At 61.0% G+C, this 24,753-nt stretch overlaps 1 protein-coding gene and 1 long non-coding RNA gene across 25 annotated transcripts in view; both read right to left on the bottom strand.

Moving 5' to 3' along the window:
* MEF2D (myocyte enhancer factor 2D) overlaps positions 1 to 18,533 on the bottom strand; it is a 30,833-nt gene extending 12,300 nt beyond the window's left edge. For 6 of the 22 annotated variants that reach the window (XM_051858544.3, XM_051858552.3, XM_051858550.3 and 3 more), the window contains exons 1-4: positions 18,210 to 18,524; positions 2,728 to 2,919; positions 1,983 to 2,186; positions 764 to 901 (exon numbers count right to left, since the gene is read on the bottom strand). In XM_051858544.3, coding sequence (XP_051714504.1) covers positions 764 to 901; positions 1,983 to 2,186; positions 2,728 to 2,781 — 396 coding nt within the window. In that variant the 5' untranslated portion in view covers positions 2,782 to 2,919; positions 18,210 to 18,524. Of the gene's footprint in view, positions 1 to 577; positions 713 to 763; positions 902 to 1,982; positions 2,187 to 2,727; positions 2,920 to 3,462; positions 5,909 to 6,795; positions 7,003 to 10,020; positions 10,114 to 17,391; positions 17,671 to 17,951; positions 18,140 to 18,209 lie in introns of those variants that run through there. The other 16 variants (XM_051858549.3, XM_051858551.3, XM_089299814.1 and 13 more) reach the window with 14 other exon arrangements.
* A 1,836-nt stretch (positions 18,534 to 20,369) lies between these two features.
* On the bottom strand, positions 20,370 to 24,724 carry LOC149125488 (uncharacterized). Of its 3 annotated transcripts, none has more exons than XR_016210541.1 (3): positions 24,364 to 24,724; positions 23,755 to 23,827; positions 20,370 to 20,499 (listed from the first exon to the last, which is right to left on the bottom strand). It is a non-coding gene; the product is annotated as an uncharacterized LOC149125488 (long non-coding RNA). The 3 variants fall into 3 exon arrangements; XR_016210540.1 differs by having other exon boundaries at positions 24,315 to 24,714; XR_016210542.1 differs by lacking the exon at positions 23,755 to 23,827 and having other exon boundaries at positions 24,315 to 24,724.
* Between the last annotated feature and the right edge of the window lie 29 nt (positions 24,725 to 24,753).

The following is a 24,753-nucleotide window of genomic DNA, read 5'->3' as shown; positions in this document are numbered from 1 at the left end:
CCTGGGCCCTCCTGGAGTCCTGCCTGCCACTCCCACCGAGGAAGCGCACTGGTGGGAGCGCTTTGGGATCCCGCTGTGGCCCGGATGACGAGACCTAGGCGCTGCCCGCTGCACACAGGACCAGGGCCGCCCCCTGGTGGAGGTGGATTAGTCCTCAGCCAGCCAGGACACACGGGGAGCAGGTTAGAACCCAGGAGACCCAAACTCACACGCAGCAGTGAAAGGCCTGCGCCCCCTCACTGCCTTCCCCGAAACGATGCTGAGTGTCGGAAGCTGGGTCTCCACTCCCCCAACCCCCCACCCAAATGACCTGGGGAAAAAGCACTCTCTACGCTCCTGTCCTCCGTACACTGCTCGCTGGGGGAGGGGCACGCCGCAGGCCTCTTCAGCCTACGTGCCTCCCAAGAGGAGGCTCAGCGAGGGTCACAGGTTCGTCACGGCCAAGGCCAGGGGTTCCTCAGTGGTCACTACAGCCCCAGCACGGCTCAGAGCGGAGCAGCCATCCGAGGCAGCCGAGGGCCGGGCGCGAAGCCACACCATGCACCACAGGGAGGCTCTCCTCCATGCGACTACTCACGGCCAGTCTATAACTCTGCATCATTTTATCAAACTCCTCGTCTATCTTTTTATATTTCTCCTCCGTCTGGGGGGTCAGGGCAAACACCTCGTCCACCTCAGGGCTCTCACATTCCCTGTGCTTCTTGTGCAGCGCCTGGGGGAGGGGCCGGAGGGGGCCAACAGAGACACAGTGAGTGGGGCTCACCCCGTAGCGCCGGAAGAGCCCGTCCAGCTCCTCGCTGGCGCGCCGGTACTTGTCCTCCAGCAGGGGGCTCTGCTCCAGCGAGTCCTCCCCGTCGGGCTCGGGGCTGTCGCAGCCGTTGAAGCCCTTCTTCCTCAGGGTCTGTAACCGCACAGCAGGCCGAGGGTCCTCCCAGCCCCGCTAAGAACCCCCCTCCGCCCCCTTCCTCAGGGTTCCCGGGGCCCAGCATCTCCCCACCCCGCCCCACCCCACTGGGCCACCGCGTGTTCTCCAGGGGGACATGATCAGGGTGGCTTGGCCCATCCCAATCCCCAGGCTCTGCTCAGTAGAACGGGGAGTGTAAGAGAGAGAGAAGGGGACATAGAAGAGCAAAAGGGGGAACTAGTACTTATTGAGCTCCTACTGTGTACCACCATACAAACTGTCAATGCCAGAGGTCAGAGCTTCTCCTGTGCACCCCCAGCGCTGATCTGAACAAAGTGGGGGCACGTGGAAGGGCCTGCAGTTGGCCCCCAAACTGCCCCCACCAGGCTCAAAATATCTTTACAGACACCTGCTTCATCTTCAAAAGCAATGTAAATTGTACATTCTAGTCTAGGGGGAATCTGCTTTCTCAAACATAAAAACGAGGGCACCTCCTCCAAATCTCTGGGGCAGCCTGTGCCTTCCTGGGCGTCCTCGTGGTCGGCAGAGGTTCTGCACCCCAAGGTGTGTGCACCCTGGTGTGAGCAGCAGGAGCTGGCTCATCTCATTCTATTCACATCGTGTCCTTTAAAGCAGGCATGGGCCCCAGTCTGCGGAGGGAACACCACGGCTCAGGGAGGCCAAGCCACCTGCCCAAGGCCACGTGGCCGGCAAAGGCCAGAGCTGAATTCCAAAGCTCATGCATGTCCTTCACCCGTTCACAATGTCAGCTCTCTTTGAAACAGGAAACAGAGCCACAGGACAGAGACAGAACAAGAGAGATGGAAACAAAGAGGGAGGCACAAAAAGGAAGAGGCAAATACAGGAAGGAGCAGACTAAAAGATGGAGAGAAACAGGGGGAAAGAGAGGGAGGGGTACACACCTGCCAGACAGGAGACACATCAGAGAGGGTGGGGTGAGCCACTCCACCCGAAGCCTAGCTCGGGGGCCCAGCACTGGCCCGTCCACCTGCCCTGCTCCCTCCTCCTGCTGGGGCTCTGCACGTGTGCACAGGGGGGAGCACGGCGCGGGGCCCACCTCGATGATGTCGGCGTTGGTGCGGCTCTCGTGCGGCTCGTTGTACTCCGTGTACTTGAGCAGCACCTTGTCCATGTCGGTGCTGGCGTACTGGAACAGCTTGTTGGAGTGGTTGAAGATGATGAGTGCGATCTCGCAGTCACACAGCACGCTCAGCTCATACGCCTTCTTCATCAGCCCGAACTTCCGCTTGGTGAATGTCACCTGCAGCACAGGAGGTGGGTGGCCAGGTCTGGCTCAGTCAAGGCCTGCCCGGGAGCCTCCACCCACAGGCAGCTGGCCACAGCCCTCGCCCCAAGGAGCCGCCATTCTCAGGGAGGAACAGGCGGACAACCCTTTCTAACGCTTGGCCAAAACACATCCGGAGCCAGCTCACTGGTAGGGGCGGATTTCCAGGACTAAACTCCACTCCTCGGTGCTGGGGGCTACCGAGAGGTCATGGAAGAGAATAAAAGGGCTTTCTGGAGCGAGAAGAGGGGAAGGATTCCCTTGGGGACGTGGGGAAAGCCCAGGCATGGCCCCAGGGTGGGGGCACAGGTCCATCTGGCTGCAGTGGCAGAAGGACTTGGAAGTCCTGGGACACAGGGTTCCAAGGGCTGCCATGAGCTAGGGACCCCTCTTCACCCAACTCCGCTCCTTTTAGAGTCCCTCTTCTTCCGAGAAGCCCTCCTGGAGTACTTGGAAGGAGCCGAGGCGGAGGTCAGCTCCTGGCCCTCCCTCTGTGGGGCTCTTAGGACTTCCTCACCTGCCGGTTCCGCTCATCGGTGATTCGCTGAATCTGAATCTTTTTCCTCCCCATCTTCTCTGGGGATCCTCAGTGCCAGGGAGGGGAGGGGCTTGCTGGGTGGTGGGCGACGGCACACCTTACGCTGTGCTCATGAACGGTCCGGGACCGGCGCTCAGTTCATGGTCTGTAGGGCGCCTACTGCACAGCCTCCTGCGGGTGGTGGGAAGGGGTGGGTGGTAAAGAGAACCTGCAGCCCCACCCCTCGGCGCCCAGCATCTGAGTCCCACCTGCAGGATGGGCCTCAGGCAATGGCTCGCCAAGGCAGGCCCGAGCGGGAACTCTGGTCCACACTCCTTCCCCGCGGTCGCCGCTGCCCCCAGCTCCCCCCAGCTCCCAGTGGGACGCCCTGGCTGCCGAGGCGGCTCTGGGTCTCACAGAACGCCCCTCACTCCCTTCCCCTCCCCGGAGCCTGCCAGCCACTCCAGTGGCCCCTCTGGCCCAGAACTGCTTCCCACCCTGGAGCCCGGGGCACGGGCGTGCTGAGTGAGCACCTGCCCAGCCTGTGAACAGCAAGCCCGGCGTTCCTGGGGCCATGGTGGGCTTCCTTAGGTACCCTGGCTCCAGAACATCCCACAGCAGGTCTAGGGCGGTCGTCCTCCCCACCGGCTCAGGGCCCTGGGGCCTGGAGCCCCACAGCGGGCTTTAGGGCAGCAGAGCCCCATCCGCCTTCCCCCAGAGCTCCTCTGCACCAACCTGTTTGACTCAGCGGGCCTGGGGGGAGCTGGCACTGTGGTGGAGTGGGTAAAGCTGCTGCCTGCAAAGCCAGCACCTAATATGGACGCCAGTTCATATCCCGGCTGCTCCACTTCCAATCCAGCTCCCTGCTAATGGCTTGGGAAAAGCAGTGGAAGATGGCCCAAGTGCTTGAGCCCCTGCACCCACGTGGAAGAGCCGGAAGAAGCTCCTGGCTCCTGGCTTCGGTTAGGCCCAGCTCCAGCTGTTGTGGCCATTTGGGGAGTGAACCAGCAGATGGAAGACCTCTCTCTGTCTCTCCCTCTCTCTGTAACTATGCCTCTCAAATAAATAAAAATAAATAAATAAAATCCTTAATAAAAAAAAAAAAAGAGGGGATCTGTTCCATGAAACAAAGGAACTAGGGCTGGTGCTGTGGCGTAGCGGGTTAAGCCGCCGCCTGCAGTGCCAGCATCCCACATGGCCGTGCTGTTTTGAATCCCGGCTGCTCCACTTCTGATGCAGCTCCCTGCTCATGGCCTGGGAAAGCAGCAGACGGTCTGAGTGCTTGGGCCCCTGCCATTCACATGGAGACCTGGATGGAGATCCCGGCTACTGGCTTCAGCCTGGGCCATCCCCAGCCATTACAGCCATTTAGGGAGTGACCCAGCAGATGGGAGAGCTCTCTCTCTCTCTCCTTCTCTCTCTCTGTAACTCTGCCTTTTAAACAAATACATTTTAAAAGCAAAACAAAACAAAGAACTAACAAACCATCCCTCCAGACCAGAGGCCAGCAAACTGTCTGTGAAGAGCCAGACAGTAAACAGTCCAGGCTGTGCCAGCCGTGCAGCCGTTCCTGTTACGACTCAGCTCTGCCACTGTGGCATGAAAGCAGTGGACAGCTACACGTACGTGAATGGGTACGGCTGTGATCCAGTAAGACTATATACACAAACGGGCACGCCCCAAACCGGGCCCACAGCTTATGCTTGCTGACTGCTGCACTAGAGATGGGCCATGTTTCGAACCCTAGCTCGGCCTAGAACAGTGTTTCTCATGCACACCTTGAAGCACACGGAGAAGACACAGGGCCCACCGGGAGCGCCAGCATCAGGCAGGGGGTCACCATCACAGTACCCCTGTGGTGCATTCTCGGCTTGCTGGCTGAACAGCTCCAGGTCTAGACACGGGATGGGAAACAGAACCCCTGCACCATGGGACGGGACGGGGCCCAGGATGGCAGCGCAGCCCGAGCCAGAGAAGGCGATGCTCTCGGCTGTGGGCAGAGCGCACGTGGGCTAGGGACTAGAACCATGGGTGGCATGGAGGCACGAGATGACCTCAGGGCCCCTCCAGCTGTGTGATTCTAGGAGTCCCTTCATCAATGGTGGAACTTTCTGGAATATGAGGAGCAGTAAGCATGGGGCCCATGATTCTAAAGCTACACCTGTTGAGGTGTGGGAGGAGCCTAACTCGAGAAGTGGAGGCCTCCCCTCCATGGAGCCCCTGTCCAGAGACCTGCCTGCCTGTCCGGCCTCCCCAACCTGGAGAGAGGCATCCTGGGGGCGTGTGATGACACAGACCCCTGCCTTCCCACTACCCATGGCCCTGGAGCCTTTCCGGCCCCAGTCAACACGGGCCCCAAGCTACCACAGTAGAGGCCAACGCTCAGCCTTGGCATCCTGGCCATGGAGGGAAGGGGGCGAGGAAGGCAGGGAACCCTAGGGCTCGGGGGTCCAGGATGCCTCGTTCCCGTCGTCCCCATCACCAGGCCCATCCCTCGGGCTCTTCCCAGCTGGAAGCAGAGCTCCTGCCGACTCCCCAGAAAAGGATCCCAGCACCCTCTTCTGTCCTGGGCCTCCTGCACACACCCCCACCAGAACGACAGCAACACCAGCCCAGCCAGCTCTGAGTGCCCAGCAGTCAGCTTGCCATCCCACTCCCTGCCTGAGACGCCCGTCTCTGCCCAACTCCCACTGCAGCGCCCCTACCCCTTAGCACGCTCCAGAGACCGTGCCTTCCAGAGCTATGGTGCAGTGGGCTTGGCAGGGGCGTGGGGAGGGCTACGAAGAGCTGGCTTTCCCAGTGGCACCCTCTGGCCTTGACAATGCACTCCAGACTGCAACTGCAGGACCGCTGGGCTCCTCGGGCTCACAGCAGCTCCCTTCCCTCCGTCCCTCCGTCCCCCTCTCCCCAGCTTTCGTTCATCAGCAAATTCCAACACGGATTTAACCTCTGTCAGCTCACGGTCAACACAGTCTCTTCTTCCAGGTTGGGAGAGAACCTTCTGTTTGTTCTCATGACACCTAGAAAAGCCATCTTGCCATCTTCCTAGCACTTGGGACTACATAATTACCATTCTGTGCTCTTATTTCCAGTCTGGTTCCCCAGGAGACTGAAGCTTGCTGAGGGCAGGAACCGCGTCAGTTTCTCACTACTCTACCCCTGTAAGGAGCTCAGGGAACGTCTGTGGATGGGAAGAGAAGAGCCTTTCATTACTGCGGCCCTGGGAAGTCCTTCTTGCAGTCTAACCTCCACAGTCGTGCTGCAGAACCTGCTCCTCTCACTCCACCCTCTGTGGAGCTGGAACCCTTCCTTTCCCAGCTGCCCTGAAGACTGTCCACTCGGACACTAGCACCCTCCAGTCACCCCGCCACCCAGACCTCAAGCTTCCCCATCCCCGGGGTGGCTAGTGCAGAGGGTGAGACTCTAAAGTCTTCCAAGGAGCAGCCCTGAGCACATGGAGATGGAGAGGATGGGGTTGCTTAGGCAACTGTCGCCTGGCAACCAGCTCCCTGGCTGATCTCCTACACCGCCCCCCCCACCCCCGCCTCATGCTGGGGGAGCTGGGATGCAGGAGGGATCAGGGCTGAGAAGGCAAGGAAGCCGCAGAGACCCACGGAGTCATCCCTGTGGAGGGAAGCAGGGTGAAAAAGACCAGGACCCCCAGCCCTCACTCCCGCGGAGGCGGCCCAAGCACTTTCTCGGGAGCTGTGGGCTCCCAGGGCCCTTTCCCCACTGCTGCTCCACTCTGTGCCAAAGCTGCCAAAACTATGGCAGTCCTTCCTCCTGTCTAACCACGAGCTCTCCTACGAGGCAGGATCCGTCTGTACTAACCTCCATCCCCTGTGTCATTCACTCCGCATTACTACAGGGTCTTTGAAGGCTCTGAGGCAAGAACATGAACTCAACCCTGACTTTGGGAGGAAGGGGGGAGGTGCCGAGATGGGCACAAAGGACCCTAAACAGACCCCAGCCAAAGTCTGTCCTGTCCAAGCTTCCCTCCTACCCAATTAAGAGAGATTTTAATGAACACCTGGACCTCCTTAATTAGCCCTCTGCCTAATTACCTACCCAACTGCCAGGAGCCAGAGGCTTGGGCATCTGTTCTCCAGATGTGAGCTTGCCTCCCCAGTCTGGCCCGCTGTCATGCCTCGTCTCGTTTCCGGCCTACTCCTCCTCCAGGAAGCCCCCTCAGATGAGCCGGCCCTTGGCAGCTTCTCTAACCCTCTCTTCTCATTCTGCCTGGTATCTGGAGTCCAAGGCTTGGGAAGGCTAGGGCTGCCAAAGGGGCAGGGGGTTGGCTAGCATGGTCTTCTTGCTCTGACGGCCCCAGGGCCTGCCCTATGCTGACCTCAGGCACAGCCGTGACCTCTGGAGCTGGCAGCCCCTGTGTCACCACAAGTACCCCCTTTGGGGGCTCCAGCTGCTGGATTCTGATTCACCCAGCTCCCTGTAAAGGGCAGGGTCAGGCCGGGCCGACCTCCTGGGGGTGGGCAGAGGCAGGGGCTGCCTGATGCGGAGGAGGAGGGAAGAGGGCAGCTGGGCTGGCCCCAGGGAGGCAGGCACAAAGCAGCTGTCTGCAGAGAGGCGGCTGCAGCAAAGCCTCTGCAAACAGAAAGCAGGGAGGATGCAGGGCGAGAGGCCCGTCTGACAACGCCCTGGGTGAGAGGAGCCGAGGGACCAGAGATTGCAGGGAGGGACCCGGGGGACCCCACGGTGGCCACTGGCTGTGTTTCCACGCTGGGCTACAGACCTGAAAGAAACCTGTGGGTTGTGTTTGCATGCAAATGAGGTAGGAACCAGGCGCACAAGGTGCTCCAGCGGGGGACAGGTTTGGTGGGGACATGGAAGCAGCAGCAAGCTGCCGCCCCCACCGTGACACCTCTTGGTACCTGAGCAATATTCAAACCACGCTTGGGTTTCAGAATGACGCTATCTCAGTTCCTGTGTGAGGGTGACCTGTGTGAGGCCAGTGGGGAGCAGCCAGGCAGCCCCCCGAGCTGCAGCTGCGGCAGGGCTGTCCTTCCTGGGGAGCTGCGGGCAGCCCCCGTCCCCTCTCCAGCTGTGCCTTCTCCCCACACCCGCCTGGCCCTGTCTACCCTGTCCCCCTGTGCCCGAGAGGATGAGAGCAACCGCAGGGCTCCTACAGAGACACAGGTCAAAATGAAGCAGACGCCCAGAGAGGCTGAGCAAGCGGCCCCGTGTCACAGAGCAGTGGGCTCGGCCTGCTCTGCCACGCAGTGCACAGCAAGAAAAAGGGCTCTCATTAGGCAGGCCCTTCATCCCTCCCTCGCGGGCTGCTCGGGGCTGCAGGCTATGGACTGGAGGGGAAGGCAGGAGGCGCTGGAGACAGCTGTCATCCCTCCTCCCGCCCCTTCCCCGTGGCTGGGCTGCAGGGCATGAAATAAGCAGCAGGCGCTGGGGGAGGGGGTGACAATCCAATCCACCTGTCACCCCCACAGTCAGGCGGCCTCAAGCAGCCTGCTCACTAACGAGGGAGGAGGCGTGGGTGAGGCAGACACAGGGCGGGTGGCGGAGGGGGACAGACACACAGACACAGGAAAGGAGGGAGTGAGAGAAAGCAGCAGGGAGGCGGGGTGGGGCGCGAGGAGGCAGGTTCCACAGCGGCCTGCAGGACTGGCCCGGGGGCAGCTGCGCCAGCGCCACAACTTGACAGGACACCCTCCCTGCCCTCCGAGAACTTGCAGTCCAGCCAAGAGGCAGGCAAGGGAGGGGCAGGTCCCACCCAGGGCAAGGGCGGCAGCAGCAGGGAGGCCCCCTGGAGGCCTGGCCTGGCTCCAGACGCGGCCGGGAAGGAGCACCTCAGCTCTCTGGGCTCAAGCCAACCTCCCAAGGGCGGGCAGGCAGGGCCTGAGAGGGTATAGAGGGGACACCAAGGCCCAGCGCCACCCAGCTCAAGCCCCAGAGCCCCCCTCACTGCCCACCAGACTCCGGGGCTCACAGCACTGAGCTCCGCCTCTGAACCCAGCCCAGGGACCCTGTCCCCAAGGTGAGGGCCTGGGCCATCTTCCTCTGGGTCCCACGAGGGCAGTGAGTGAGGTGCACAAGGCTGGGGTTGAGCACTGTGCTCTCCGCATCCCACACGTGGCCTGCTCCTGGCGCTCCCAGGCTCCAGCCCGCCCCCTTCCCACGGCCGCCTCTTTCCTTCACCCTGGAGTGCGCCTAGGGTCTGATCTGGAAGGCCTGGCCCTGGCCCCAACCCTTGAAAGTTCCGTCTGGCAGGCTTACTACCCAAAGCCAGGTTCCCACCATCTTCCCCTCCCTCAGGGACTCCCCTCCCCCAGCCCGCAGCCTCAGGGCTGGGCAGGGGCTATTTTTAGCCTGGGCACTGAGCTAATTTTAACTCACCGACAAGGGACCTGGGGGCGGGCTGAGGAGAGGGGGGGCAGTCCAGGAAAGCTGGCCTGGGGAAGGGGTGGTCTCAGGTCCAGACACCCTAGGAATGCCAGTGGGGGCTGGCACTGTAGCCTCTGCCTGAGCTTGGCGAGAGGAGCCCCCCCACCCCGCTTCCGCTGGGGGCCAACTCCGCGCCCCACCCCAGGCTTCCCGCCCTCCTGTCCCTGGCAGAATTCCTGGGATGGGGTCATCCTGTTTGCTGCCCAGAAGACGCCTCTCCAGTGAGGGTCTGTCTCCTGAGCCTCCACAGCCCAGCCCAGCCTTCCTGCAGTCTAGCACTTATCCTTCCGGGAGCAGCCGTGGACTGTGCGGCTCCCCGGGGAGGCGGCAGCATCTCCCACCCGGCCCTGGCCTGGCCTTCCTGCTCTCCAGGCCATCTCTAAGGCACCCCGCCCCCACCGCCAGGTCCTAGAACCACTAGGGGTGATCTCGGGAAGTGCTGGCGGACAGCAGTAGAAAGGGACCTCCGAGAACAGGCCAGGGAAAGAGGGCGCCTTCTGGGTGCCTGGATTCTAACCCCCGCTCTGGCTTTCCCTCACTGTGTGTCTCTCAGGGCTTCGCCCCACTGGCCAGTCTAATGGGTAGAGCTGGAGTGGACGCAGTACGTAAGCACCCTTCCGGTCCAGACATGCTCTATGGAGAGGCCTGAAAGGAAGAGAGGTTAGGACTGTGATTCCATGGTGAGGTGACCGTGCAGATGGCCTGCGCGGGGCCCCCGTCCCGCAGCCCGAGGAGAGCAGCCACAAGGCTGATGGAGAGCAGGTGCTTTCTGAGTAGTGACCCCCCACCCCAGAGAACCCCGGGGGCCAGCGCAGGTTGCATGTGCGGCACACAAGGCCCATGTGGAAGAGGTTTCAGCCTCCCCACCCCCTCACGTACCCTGGAATGCCAATCAGATCCAGGGCTTGGGCCTTCCCGCTGCTGGTTACTGGACAGTGTCTAGCCCAGGGGCACTACGGTGATCTGGCCCAAGGTCACTGTCATGTCATCCGTGGGGGGGCTGTTCTGGAGCCCGAGCCTAAGCTTTGCTTCCCGCCCCACCCCAGCAGGCAGAGCAGCAATGACTCACTGCTGCTCATTTGCAAGGGGATTTGCATAGTGTCTCTGACCTTATTCCTTCAGGCTCAACTTCCCATTCCAGGATGTGGGCCACCCCCACCCCGGCAAGCCCAGGTACTTAGGGACCCCCAAGGAGTTCCTGGCACTCCAGGCCTCTGGTCCCACCTTTCTCCTCCAGAAAGCATTCCTGAATTTAGAAACTCTGCAAAGAGCTCCCGCGCCCAGCTGACTCCCCTACTTGGTCCAGGTGGGATGGGGGAGGAAGAAGGCACTGCAGCAGGGACCTGAGGAGACTGGCAGAGGAGGTGTGGTGGTGCTCCCCCTGCCTGGGGGCTCCCGCGGGAAGAGTGCCAGGGCTGGGCCGAGCAGCAGGCAAGGGCGACTGCACTGGCCTCGCTGTCTACTCCGGGGATCGGGGTGCAGAAGCAGGGGAACTGGCAGGCAGCGCAGGCAGACAGATGTCGGGCCGCAGAGAGGGCTTGCACGTCTGAAGGCCCAGGCTTCTCGTACTCTCCGGGGTTCAGACCTGCTTTGTTTGAAGCCACCCAACCAAGCATGGGCAGCTGGTGACGTGGGAGGGCGCGGAGGTGCCACATGGCACTCCTCTGGGTTAGGACAGACAAGCACTTCCCTGCTGACCTTGAAGTCTGGCCTCTGTCCTGCCAGTTCCACTACCTGCACCTCCAGCCACACCCTCTGAAACAAGGTGCTCCGCAGTGGTCTCCCATCCTGGGAAGTCCTTCTGCGATCTAACCACCATCCCTCCCCCCGCAGCCAACCCTTCCATGGCCCCCTACGCCCGTATTGGTCATGTAGACAAGAATGGTGTGCAGGGGCCCCTGGCCTCCGCTGAGGAGAGGTGGGGGCGGTTGGGACGGTTAGTGTGTCACCTTCTACCTCCCCACCCAACTTCCCTCTGGGGTCTCCAGAGACAGAAGTGAAAGTGGCAGCTGGGGCCTTCGGGGCGGGCCAGATTGAGAGCCGTTGGGATGAGCAGAATGCCACCGGTGCGAGGTCTGGGCTGCCTGCCACTGCAGCGGGTGGGCTGATGGCTATAGACCAGGGGAGGGACTCCCCATGGAAATGAGGGCATGGGGCAATGCTGAGCGTGGGCCCCTGGCCAAAGGAAGAGCCGGCTGACCGGAAACAAAACCTGGAGGGAGGCAGGGAAGGAGTCTCAGGGAGGCACTGTCTCCTGGGGAGTGGTGTGAGCCCTTGTCCTGAGCAGCCAGAGGCCCTCTTCTCATCTCAGGACAGAGGCAGGGCTGCCCTGGCTGGGGACCGGAGGGCATGGAGAGAAGGGGGGGGCCTCGGCCCGAGCCCTCCCCTCACACCGGGACAGAGGGAGGCAGAGGGTCTGGACGCACGCAGTTTTCCCTGACAATGAAGACAGGGCCCTGAAAGAGGCCAATCCAATCAGGGAAGGCAAATCCTCCTAGAGACATCATGACCTGCGAAGCCGCCCAGGACTTACCGGGCAATGGCTGGGTCTCCTTCCGACTGGAAGGGCAGTCCTCTAAGCCCTGGCAGGGGCGGGCGCGGCGGCCGCGTGGGCCTGCGGCGGCGGCCCGCCAGGCAGCTCTTACAGGATTAGCTTGCTGCTTTCAGGACAGGTGCCAGGTGAGGCTAAGATGCCCAGCCAGATGGAGGGGGACTTGGCGGGCAGGGGTGGGGAACGGTATCTGCACAAGGCTAGGCAGAGACGGGCGCCCAGACCTGTGCCCCACACCGACACCTGGCTTCTCACCCCTGCGTGGACGCTGTGTGAAGACCCCTCTGGTTTCCGCCAGCAAGGAGCCCTGCCAACGCCCCGATCCGGCACTTTGCCCCTTGTCTACTCTCAACCCTTCTGTGAGGCCTCACAACCAGGGCCCCGTCCTTGGGAACAGGTGAGGGGCTCCTCTCCCTTCCCTCCCAGCTCCCCACCCCGGGGCTGACAGGTGGGGGAGACACAAAGGAGCAGCTGGGCCTGAACACCTGTCCCCACCCAGCCAGCCTGGGCCCCGTGGCCTGCCACAGAGCGTGCGTAAGAAGAGTCAGCATGGACGCAGCAGTTGTGGGGGCTGGGGAAGGGGTGGGGAAGACCTGAGGCTTCGATACCAGGCGCTACCTGGCCTACCATCTCACGGTCTACCTCAGACCATCAGCCCATCAGCCCTCCAGCAAACACATCACACAGCATGCTCTGATGGGATACCCTCGAGGTTCAAGGTCATCCCTGAAGCCCTGTGCTCAGCCCCTTGCCTCCGTGCTGCTGGATCCAACTGGAGGGGGAAGATCCCGAGAAGAGACCAAGCCCTCTTCTGCCATCCTAACCCTCCTGCCTGCATTTTCCCCTTGAGGTCTCAGGACCGGCTCGCTCTTGTTCTCTGTTCTCCCGACCCTCAGCTGAGCTAGAGCAGACAAAACTGCTTTGACATCCCCTCTTTTCCAGGCTCAACTGGAGCCATCTCTCCTCGACCCTCAACCCCAGGTAGTTGCTGCTAGGGTCAGGGGCAAGGGAATCGCCAGGAACAAGTAACCCTGCAGCCAGAGGGACCCGGTGACACCCACAGGCCCACGGGTGCAGAGGGCAGGGCCTGAGACAAGGAGATGGCTGGACAGGGAGGACAAGGCTGGGCTCTGCTTCCTCCCCCATCCCAAGGCCAAACCAAGCCTCAGGCCTCCTCAGCAGACACTGCGCCGTCCCACCCCGGCTTCTGGGTAGCTGCCTTCGCCAGGCTGAGGCCGAAGGTCTGGAAGAATGGCTGCAGCCCCCTGTTGAGGACCCACCTCCCCAGCGCTCTCCCACACTTCCCTTGCAGACACGGAAGCCAGCTCAGAGATGAGCAGGGACTCGCCCACAGTCACCAGGACCCAGTGGCACAGGTGGCCTGAGTGCCGAGGCCTGGGCTGACAGCAGGAAGGGGGCTCCCTCCCCGGGGAGCCAGGGCACACCGCTTCCCTGGCACATTCCCCACCCTCGCCCTGGGAGGCTCCTCTGGGTCAGACAAGCCAGGCGCTCCGGGTCCCCTCACCCAGCCCGCACCGCCACTCAGGGAGACGTGAAGGGGACCCAGGAGGGGTGTCTGAGTGGCTGTAGCTCCTGCTCGCACACTCGTGCTTCAGGAGTTGTCTCCCCCGACACTCAAAGACAATGACTCCTCGGGGAACCCAAGCAACGTCCCTCTCAGCTTGGCACCAACCTTCGTCCTCTGCCCTCTTGCCAGCATCCGCCTGGTCTGCTCTTGCTGTCCACTACTCTCGGGCCTCCTCGGGCCTCCCTCCCGCCGCCCCATGCCACAGGCAGGAGCCCCCCTTTCCTCCGAGAAAAACACCCTCAACGCCTGGGAACCTGGGAAAGCCCACGTCTTCAACCGCAGAGACTCGGTTTCCCCAATGATGAGTAACAGCCGTGGGGAGAGCAAACACCTCTCCACGCACTGCCAGGCCCGGTGGAATGCGGGGACAAGAAATGGACGCCTCCTTCCTCCAGCCCCTGGGGATCTCCAAAGTGCCAGTTTCTGGGAAACTAGGTAGTGGGCATGTGCGTCGGGGTACAGCTCCTTTGGCCGGGGGGGCAAAAAAGGCTCCTTCTCTCTGTGCTTTTGCCACTGCCCACCTCAGGGGAGTGGCCCGAGCACCAGCCAGAGGCACAAGGCCAAGGTCAGTGACCAGGCCTAGAGCCCAGAGCCTCCTGGGAGGGTAAGTTTAAATGAGTAAATATGGTCCCGCCTGGGTGTGGCCAGCGACAGGCCAGAGCTTCGGACAAGTCCTTCCCCTCCCAGCCCAGGCTAGAAAGGAGAGGGATCAGACGCCAGGCACCACCGCCCCCACACCCAGGCCATCAGGGGCCTGAGCAGAGGCTCCACACCAGGCAGGGGACATGGTGGCCTGGGCCTTGGGAAGAGGTCAGAGACAGAGGGCCTTAGGGATTGCCCGGGCCAAGGACCCGTCCCAAAATGCAGCCCTGAGACCTTGGAGCAGCCACGCCCTCCAGGGGTGAGGGTGAGCAGGGGAGGGCAGCAGGGGCGGGCACCACGCCAACACCCAGGTGCTCCCAGCACCGAAAGGTGAACCGCCTGTGGGCCGGGCAGCTGAGGCCCGGGGGAGCGACTTACCCAGGACACCCAGTCCCTGTGAGGGCCAGAGGCAGGCTGGGCAGGCTGCAGGAGGGTCACAGAGCAGGTGTGGCAGTCAGCCAGGACTCCCAGCCATGCTCTCCACTTCGCAGACAAGAGCCCTGTCTGCCCATCTGTGGTCTAACCTCAACCCCTCCCGCACCACTCAATGTGTCTCTCTTCCAAGCTCTCGCTGTGCCCTTCGCTGTCTCGCCGCCAGTCCCTCACCCCATCCCCTCTCTGCAATCCTTTAATCACCTTTGCCATTCACTATCCCCGCCCCCTGCAGGGTGGCAGCTGCTCTGTGGGTGTCTACACACACACATGTGTGTGTGTATGCATGTCTGCACCACACTGCACACCTTCATGCATATGTGCCACTAAATACTGCACACTTCCCAGGTGCCTCTGGGCATGCCAGGGTGCACAAGACCCCCACCCACGCTCCTCTGCTGGGGGAAGGGGCCCAAGAGCCAGCCCTGCCAGAGCTCCAAGGACAAACCCTCCTCAGAACATTCTCAGCTGCAGGCTGGGGGGAGAGAGGAGAAAATAATATATTCCAGTAGCCAGGCAGCACTAACCTTACTAGGCCAAAGGGCAAGGCCTTTCAGCTGAGCTACAGCAGACGAAACTGCTTTGACATCCCCTCTTTTCCAGGCTCAACTGGAGCCATCTCTCCTCAACCTAACTCCTGTGGGAAGTTCTTCCTGAAGTCTAACCTTCATCCTGCCTGCTATAATCATGGACAGCCAGAGTGACATCAACCACAACACAGCCAGACATCCAGCTTCTAGAACAGGGCTCCTAGGACCTAATACCGCCCTCTCCCCCCATGAGTAAGTCACCAAACTGGGACAGAAGGACAGAGGGTTGGCTGGACTCCGGCCCCATGACTGGCTCATAAAAGCCACCAGCGATTACAGTGATGCTAAGACCGCGCTGGCCCCACCACCATCTCCTGCTTCCCTGTAAGAGGTGGATAATTGCCTCAAACCAGCTAGCCTCACAGAGCCTGGACAGCCAGCCATGGTCTCAAGGGGTGGGGCGAGTCCTGCCTTCACAGGGCCACCTGACACAGAACGTGCCCCAGGACAGCGGGTTTGAGGCCCACACCTGAGTCTCACGCCCACCTAGAGAACCTGGATGAACACCTGTGACCGCCTCCAAGCCGTCAAGGCCTGGCTGAGCCACACCTGGCCAACTCCTCCCCGAAAAGGCCAGGATCAAAGACGACCAGGGACATGTGGGACCCAGCCCCTGGCCCCTGGTCCCCCTTTCCCCTGGAGGGACACAGGTGGGTGGGAAAGCATCCATGGTTAAGCGCCGACATTCCAGAGCCTGTCCCCACCAGGGAGGGCAGAGGCCCAGCAGGCCAGGAAGAGGCCGCCGGACGGGCACCAGGCCAAGCCTCTCTGGGGGCAGGAGGGCCAGGGACAGCCGCAGCTTAGGCACCTCCCCAGGGCAGGGCCGCAACCAGTGAGGGCTTAACCCCAAAGCCTCCTCCCTCAGTCCTCTTCAGGGTCTAGGGCACACCCTCCTCAAGCCCCCCACCTGGGGGAGTCACCCTCTGCCTCCTCCTCCCCATCACACCTCCCAGGGAAGACCTAGAGGAAGACTGAAGAAAAAAAAAAAAAAACCCTACTGGAGAGAGATTATATAACAGCAGCCAGAGAGACTATGGTATCTCCCAGCCTATGAGAACAGTCAGCAGGCAGAAGCCAGCAGGGACAGAGCCTGGACGCCCAGGGCACCAGGCAGCTACACAGTGGGCTGGCCACTGGGCAGCACTTGCCACCTTCCAAGTCCTCAACCACTCTGTTGCCAGCACTGGGCACAGCACACACAAGCCCTGGCCCAACCCCCACCCCCATCCCCCAACACCAGAGCTAGGATGCTCTCCGACTAGGGCCTGCTTCTCCCCTTGGACCAGGCCTGCACAAACAAGGGCTGAATGTCTTCCTGGAGTCTCTCCCCACACCGAAGCTGTGCCTGAGTCAAAGGACGACAGTGCAGATGCAAACTTGCTGTGTGGTCTCAGGTAAAAAGCCCAACCTCTCTGGTCTATACAGTGTGTAAATTCAAGTTCCTTCCTTTCCCAGAGAAACCAGAGATCCCTTCCCTTACAGATGTACATGCACACACACACAAGGAAACACATGTAGGGTGTGTGGTGGGGGCAGGGGAGGTACAACAAAGAGAATGGGACCACTGAGCCTCAAGGTGCAGACGCCTGTGTAGGGAAAGCGCTTTCTGCAAGCCCCAGTGTCCCCCCAAGTGCCCCCTAGAACAGGTCCTCAGCCACTCCCACACTGGTCCCACCCCACCCCCACCTCCTGCTCAACACTCTGGGAAACCACAGGAAGGAAATTCATTCCCAGGCAGGCCAGGCCGTGGGAGCTGGGGCAGGCAAGCTAAGTCCTGGGGCGGGTGTGACCCGGGGGGCCGCATCTGTGAACACGGACATGTGCTTTTCAGGGCTCCCCTCGGCCCTTCCTGCTGGGGGTTTGGAAGGGAGTGGGAGGCGGACAGCAGCTCCCCAACTCCACAACACCCGGTCTCGTGCTGGCTTCGGCTCCCCTCCTATCTCCAGGCCAGAGCAGCCCAAGGTCACCGCCCCAGACGGCAAACTTCCCACAGTCCCGGCTGGCCCCCGAAACTGCTGCAAAGACCCAGAGGGAATGGAGGAGGCGGGCTTAGGCGCCACCCTCCCACCAAGGCCACCAGGGCTGAGGGACACTCACACTGGGGCTGGGCGCAGGAAAGGGGCGCACAGGATCTTGCCTGCTGCACCCTCCCCCAACCCATCAACAATGCACCAGGTGTAAGGGGAGGCAGGACAAACCTGGGATAACCCGGGAGGGCCCCCTCCCCCCAACACTGTGCCTAGACCCAGGAGCCCTCCTTCCAGGAGATCTGGGATCGCTGCTGAGTGGTCAGCCACAATCTCCAGGGGAAGGGGCCGCTTTTCCTCATCCCTGTGCAACCCACACCCAACAGGAAGGGGGCTGGCACTGGGGTGGGAGCCTATACACACCTTAGTCTCCCGGGCCCTCCCTCCCTGCCAAAACCCCGCCACACTCCCCAGACAGACCCCCACTGCCGGCCCAGTGCAGCCTGTCCTACAGGAGAGGGGGCTGGAGAACTCTTGCCCAGATGTTGAACAGCTGCAAACTTCTGGCCAGGGGCTTCTCCAGCGGGGGCTGCCGACGAGCCAGACCAGGGGTCGGGGAGCCGGGCGAGAAGGGTCCCGCGTGCCCACCTCCGCGGCGGCTCGGCGTTCCAACTCCACAGGCACCCGGCGAGCACGCCCCGGAGACACACGCTCACACACCCCAACCCACCACCCCGGTGTCATCTGAACAACATCCCCCTCCCTCCCCCGCTTCCCAAACAGCTGCGGCTCCCCCGCCCCCACCCTCCCGCCGCCCTCCCAGGCCCCCTTCTGCACCATTTCGGGCCAAGGAGGAGGGAACAGGCGGCGCGAGCAGGGAGAGGGAGGGAGGGCCGGCTGTTAAAATGTCAGTCGCTCCCGGCTGTCACCGGAGACCCCCTGTGAGGATGGTGCCCCTTCCCAGACCGCTCCAAGGCCGCGGGGACCCGCGGACACCCAGAGGCCGGCGCGCCCCCGACCCGCCGGTCCCCACCACGTACCTCCAGCACCCAAGGGAATCGCAGCCCACTCCACATGTCCCCCACAGCCGACTCCTAACACAAACAAACAGTCCGCCGCGCACTCCCCCACCGCCGCCACGCCACAGCACCGCCCGCCCCGCGACTTTCTCCCGGCCCAGGGGGCGACCGCATCCCACCCCTCGGGGGGACGGTCCGGACCACCCCCACCCCAGCCCCAGGACGGGGTGGGGGAGGGGGGCTCTTAAAGTAGCAGGCGCGTTATTTTTCTCTACTCACCAGCCCCGCTGGGGGAAAAGGGGTGTCACGGCAGGAAGGGGACAGTCTTCGCCCCTCGTCCGGGGGATCTTCAACACTGGGAAGCCGCAGCTCCGGGCGGAGGGAATAACAAATGAGGCCGGAGTCCGCGCGGGCCCTGGGCGGCGCCGGGGGGCCTGGGCCCCCGTCGTGGGCGCGGGGGCGGGCAGGCGGGCGGCGGGCAAGCGAAGGGACCGGGGCCGAGTGCCCGGGCCGCCTCGGCTGTTGTTGATATTTTGCTTCCTTCCTCCTTTCGGGCTCCAAAGGTAACTCCTCCAGCCCCCGGGAGTCGAGGCCGACGTAGGCACAGCTCAGCCTAGCTTGAGGGCTGAGTGGGGGGGAACGGGGGTGATGGACAGGCGGGGGGGCCAATGGGAGGAACTCGTGGGGGCGGAGGGGCGGGGCCGCGACGAGGGGCGGGGCCCGAGGCGCGGCCCCGCCCCCTTCTTCCCTCGGGCCGGCCCGGCCGGGTCTGCCCCCACCCCGCCGCCCTTCCAAGCTAGGCTGCAGCGCCAGGAGCGGCGGATCCCTCCGCCTGCCGGCGAGGAGAAAGAGCCAGAGACAGGCAAAGTAGGGAGGCGAGACCCAGAGGCCTGGCCGAGGGGTCGGCGCGTGCCCGCGGCGCGCCCTCCGAGCTCGCGGGACGGCCGCCCCCACCGCTGCTGCCCCGCGCTCGAGGGGGTCGGCCCCCGGGGAGGCCCTGCGGGCGGCGCGCACGCTGCCTCGGCTCCCCGCCCCCAGCCCCGGGAGAGTCGGGAGGTGGGAGTCTTAAGTGGAGAAATTCAGGGGAGACCGAGGAGGTGAGAGGCTGCCTTCTCCCCCACTTAGTGTGTGACAAAGCGCCGCTTAAAGCGCCACGCTCTCCTCTCGGGGGGTTACCTGGGGAGCGCAGCCGCTCCCTCTACCTGTGACAGCCCCCTCCCCTCTCTGGGCCTGGCTCGGCTGACGCCCAGCAATTTAAAGCGACAGCTCATAGTTCTTGGGTGACCTAATCTCCAGTGCCTGCGGGCTCCAGAGCACTGACTGCCGAAGGGGCAATTTAAAGGGGCGGCACCCTAACCACCCCCCACCTGCCACACAGGAAATACTCAGAAACATCTTATTAAAGATGTAGCAGTAGCTTTTAAAAATAATTTTTAAAAAAATTCCTGTTGGCCTCAGGGAGTGGTGAGTCTCGAAGTGTCCTCCGAGAGAGGGTGGGTGCCAGGCCGCTGGACAACTGGCCCATCAGCACCCCCCCCCCAATTCCTGCGACTTCCAAGTCCTGCTTTCCACCTGGAGCTTGCGAAAATGCTTGAATTTGGCTTAGGTCTCAAAAGAGCCTTGCAGAACAGAGAGGTTCTCAGTCCCTCGCACACCCTGATTTCTATCTGGGTAGGTCTGATTTACTAGACAAAGGCTCAATTCTGGGTTAGTGCTGGAGAGACCAATATACACAGAGAGGCACCATGTCCTGGGGGTTAGAAGCCAGCTTTGCAGGCAGGCTGCCCTGGTGCCAGTCCTTGCCCCGCCACTTGTTAACTGTGAATACCTGCACATTATTTAACTTCCTCCACCTCATGATTCTCCCGGGGAACATGGAGCTGGTGATAAGACTACCTAACTCATAAATTGGGTGTGAAGAGTCAATTAGTTCATATAAGTAGATGGCTTCGCTGAGTGCACATGCTGCATTGTAATAACTAAGGGCTGGTTTGGAAGGACTCCTTCGGGTCCCTGGTAGCCCATGCAAGCAAGCCTCAGAGGAGAAGTTCAGAGGAATTATTCTGCAAATAGGTTGGAGCTTATCTTGTACTTCCTAAGACAGAAGGCCAGCAGGCTCCTGTTTCCTTGGCCTCAGTTTCCAACCCTTCTATTTGGCCTCTCCCTCAGGAAACCTGATTTATACAGTGTCCCCAGATGCAGCTTCTCAGCTCTCTGTTGGATCTGGGAGTCAGGGCACCAGGCAGGGCTAGCTTGCCCAAGACTCCGGGATAGGCAGCGGTCCTTCTTCCCCTTCCCCAAGGACCTGGAGAATGGAGCCTTGGGCCGGGTTGGAGGCGGTGTCGGGATGGGAAAGTGCCCCCCCCAAGTGGGGAACCTCCCCTCATTTGTGGCCTCTATTTTTAGTGCTTCTTCCCCAGGCTCTAGCTGGAGAAACCGTTTAGTCATCAGGGTGTTTATTTTCCGGCTGTTTCCGACGTCGGGAAAGCAGAATGTTGAGACTGGAGAGGTCCAGGGCTGCTGGAAGACGCTTCTTAGGAACAGGCCTGGGAACTCAGCCTTTAGACCACTGGGTCCCAGAGCACAGGTGGAAAAAAAAAAAAAAAAGTGGGCATGGATGTAGCCAAGCCCCCTAGGAGACCAGTTTCGAGGCTCCCCAAGCCAGAGAACTCTCTGAGCCCAGTTTGACTTGAAGGAGCCTCTCCCCAAACCAGCGCAGCCCCCAGAACTAACTCTGTTCCAGGGCCTGAGCTCAGAAACCCCCTCCCCAGCCTCCTGTGGCTCTGCGTGGTGAGCCTCCCGCCAACCACAGCTCCAGCCAATCTCCAGCCTGAGGCAGGCTTGCCCGGGCTACGATTGGCTGGCTTTCCTCCCAGCCGTGGAATGTTGGGTCCTGAACAAAGGAATGAGGAAGGAAGGTGAGTCACCTGCGGAGGGTGTTAAAGGGCCAGGAGCCGGGAGGGGCGGGCCCAGCTCAGTGGGGGAGATGCTGACATCCCTAGTCACAGGCCAGCAGAGCAGGAGAGGCAAGTGGGACAGAATTTAGAATGTAGAAAGGCTTCGTAGGAGAGAGAATGTAACAGAGATCTTGATTTCCATGCAGGACTAAGAAAGGGTCCCGGAGATGATGTTGCTGGAAGTCAGACTGAAGAAAGAACTTCCTGAAAGTGACTGACTAAATCTTTTTCCTGTGGTCCCTGGACAGAATCCTCTGGGTAGAAAATGCCTGAGCGGGCTCAGCTGCCTGACTCGTTGTTTCACCTTCTCTTCTGCCTACACAGATATCTTCCCTAAAGAAAAGGCACCTAACAGCCCCCAAAGTGCTATAAAAATCCCCAAGGAGTCAGACACTTAGATACCCAACAAACTAAAACTTACACAAACAAACAAAAACAACTCCGGGCTGGCACTGGCATAGCAGGTAAAGACACTGGCTGTGGTGCTGGCATCCCATATGGGCGCCGGTTCAAGTCCCAGCTGCCCACTATGGCCTGCTGTGGCCTGGGAAAGCAGAAGATGGCCCAAGCGCTTGGGCCCCTGCACCTGCATGGGAGACCTGAAAGAACCTCCTGGATTCTGATCAGTTCAGTTCCGGCCTTTGTGGCCATTTGGGGAGTGAACCAGCAGACGGAAGACTTCGCTCTCTCTCTCTCTGCCTTTCAAATAAATCAATCTTAAAAAAAATTCTAAAAACATTAACAACTCCCTTTCTTCACCCCTTTTCCAAGCATCCCTTATCCAACTTGATTTGCAAAGGTCTTCCCCATCCTCATCCCCCAATGGCTAGTTCTCTTCCGGCCTCTTAGTTCCTTGACCTGGTCAAGGCATTACTGCTGATTACTGCTGGTCCAGCCTCTAATCTGTCCCACCACTGGGCTGGCCCCCTCTCACCTTGCCACAGCTTTCTGGACAATACCCCACCTCCTACCTCTGTGCTCTTTCTGCAGTGTTTGAGTGACCCCAGCAAAGCCCCCCCCCATATGCCACCTTGCTGGGTGGGGAAGGGCCACCAGCAGGTTTCTGGTTGTTCTGTGCACACATCCTCGGTGTGACCTTGGGTCTTGTATAGTGCTCCCAGGACACATCATGTTATACTGACATTTTTGGTTTCCAATTTACTCTTCCTCACCAGATTCTGAGCTCCTTAGGGGCAGTAATCGAACTCAACTGCGGCTCTTCAGGGCTTCCCCGGGCCTAATGTGGAATGAGCTTGGGAGGCATGTTATGCAAATGTGTGTGTGTGTGTGTGTGTCTATGCGCGTGCACACACAGCTGTGTACAAGTTAAGATTACAAAAACTTTATCGAACACCTCCATTTGTCCATTGGTAACTGCTGGCCCAGGGGTGGCGCCCAGTCCCACCCTAGTACAGGGGTTGGGGGCCCGTTGGGCAGAGCAAGGCAGTGAGGTGTTCAAAACTGCACTGCAGGAGCTGTGACCCAAGCGCAGTGCCCGATTGCCTGGGGCCAGGCCTGGGGCAAAGGGCAGAGGCCCCACCCAGGAGCTGAAGGGGGCAGGGAGAGGGTGCCAAAGCCGGGTCCTCGGCCAGTGCATCCCCCTACAGGAGCTCGCTGCCCCCGGCTGGGCAGGATGTGGTGGCAGCTGCAGGAGGGTGGGCAGGATGTGGGGGTGGGGGCAGCTGAGGCGCAGCCTGACAGTCGTCTCCCCAGCTCCTCCCTCCTTGTCTCCTGCCCCCCCCCCCGCCCCTCCTGGTCACGTGCTCCCTGCCCGGGCACCAACGGACTATTTCCCCCTCTCCGCGGAAGGACATAAGCCCCATCGCAAACTTGAGTCACCACCGACTTCGGCTGCACCACACCTTTTTCTCGCCCCATAGCCTAGGACGGAAAGTTTGCCAGACAGGAGTACACATTTCTTCAAAGCCCGGATCGCGAATCCGGGAGTGGTCCCTTTAAATGCAAATGAACCGCCTTCTCTCTTGTCCCCACCCCCCACCCCCATTCCAACTTCGCTCCTCGTGCCCAGACTCCACCAGCTGCCATTGACGTCACGCGTGCGTCAGCGTCGCCAGCCCAACCAGACGGCACGTGGGGGGAAGAAGGTAGTCTTAAAGGGCCAGAGGCTCGCGGCCTGCCTGGCTCCTGCTGTGCCACTTGGCCTTGGGCAGGAGGAATGAAGTTGGGTGTGGGGACATCGGGACCAGGACAGACGTTAGGAAGGACTTCCCAGAGTGGGAAGGTGTTTTCTGAGTCAGGTCTTTCCTTTAGCGCCCCCCCCCCATAAGTTTGGGTATTTGCCCCTGGGATAGAAACCCAGGCACAGGAGGAGCGGGGCAGAGACTCCTAAGCGTCTCAGCGTTTCCCCATTCCTGCCCAACAGGGATACACAGGGGACCTGGTGCACGTGTGTGCTCCCAGCGCCGGGAACCGAGCGCCATCAGGGACTCAAGTATTTGTAGAATGAATGCAGCCCAGTGCAAAACCAACTCCTTTCGGAGGTGGTCCCGACTGCCCCACCCAGTGTGTTCAGGCGCTCCTGAAAACAATCTCACTTGGGGGCAAGAACTTTCACAGCTTGAACTACACCTGTCTCCTCCTGCTGTGCATTAGAGACCACGAGGCAGCAGTTGAAGATCCCAGAACTTGATTCATTTGGACTTGGTTTCCAACTCTAGTTACACTGTTTACTAGCTGAGTGACCTTGGGCAAGTCTCTTCATCCTGGTGCTAATAACCGTCCTATGGAGCTGGTGCTGCTGCACCCTTGGCTTGATGGGAGGCTTAAAGGGGACACTTCTCGCGGCACCTGTTGAGTGGCGGGGGCACCAGGCTCCGGGGGAGGAGGTTTCCCCATGACAGCCTCACCTGTTCCTCTGTGAGCTTCTTGAGAACCAGGATCTCCCACGCTCATGGATTCCCAGCACCGGGCTTACTCGTGCTTTAAAAGTGTTTGTCAAATGAACGCATGGGTGATTTCAGTGTTTCCTGAAAACCTGGTTTCCAAACCCACCCCATAAGTTGTTATCCAAAGGGAGAAGACCTCGCCGATGCCCCCGTACCGCACCCATACCCCTTCAGTGCCCCAGATTTCAAAGCTCTGTGGTCCAACCTCCAGGTAGAGTTGAGGTTACGGTTGGCCATCACCAGCAGGATTATGCAAACAAGCCGCAATGATTGTTCTGCCCTGGAGACCTGGGCAACCTCCCCACCTCTCTAACCCCTGCCTAGCTCAGCTACTGAGCCCTGTCCCAAGAAATGCAGGCTGGCTCCTGGCAGGGAGAGAGGACCGGGAAAGAGAACTTAGGAAGGAAGCGCTTCTGGCCCAGCCACTCACCCATCTTGGGCCTTTTCTCCCCTGGAGCTGAGTGCTTCACCCCACCCATTCCTCTCCACCCTTAGCTCTGCCTCCCATTCCCCGGCCCCACCTTCATTCCTCCCAGGATGGCGGGGAGGGAAGAGCGGACCTCTCATCACCTGGTTCCAGCCGCTTGGCCAGAGGAGCGGTAGCCACCTCGTCCTTGGTCAGCGGGTCTTGCAGCTGCGTATCGATCTGATTGTCAATATCTGCCACCATCTCTGAAGTTGGAAGCCTGGCAGACAACAGAAGGAACTTCCTACTTCCTGCGAGGGAGTAGGGACGGAGAGCCCTCTCCTTCCTTGAGGAGGAAGAAGTGGCGAGACCCTCTTCTGGCTGACAGCAACACCATCAACCTGAAGAACCCTTGGGGGGGTGGGCATTGCGGGTGGGTTTCCCCCACAGGAATCTCCGGTCAGCCTGGAGGCCGGCTCCGCCCCCTGCAGGGTGGGGTGACATCCAGGAGCAGCAGTGTGTTCCAGAAAACCCCAAAATAACCTGCCTTTGCT

The sequence above is a fragment of the Oryctolagus cuniculus genome, chromosome 7 (genome assembly GCF_051225735.1).
Source record: "Oryctolagus cuniculus isolate XC-2025 breed Fujian yellow rabbit chromosome 7, ASM5122573v1, whole genome shotgun sequence".
Lineage (NCBI taxonomy): Eukaryota > Metazoa > Chordata > Mammalia > Lagomorpha > Leporidae > Oryctolagus > Oryctolagus cuniculus.
The sequence above is the reverse complement of the archived record's forward strand: the minus strand, read 5'-3'. Positions and strand labels throughout refer to the sequence as shown.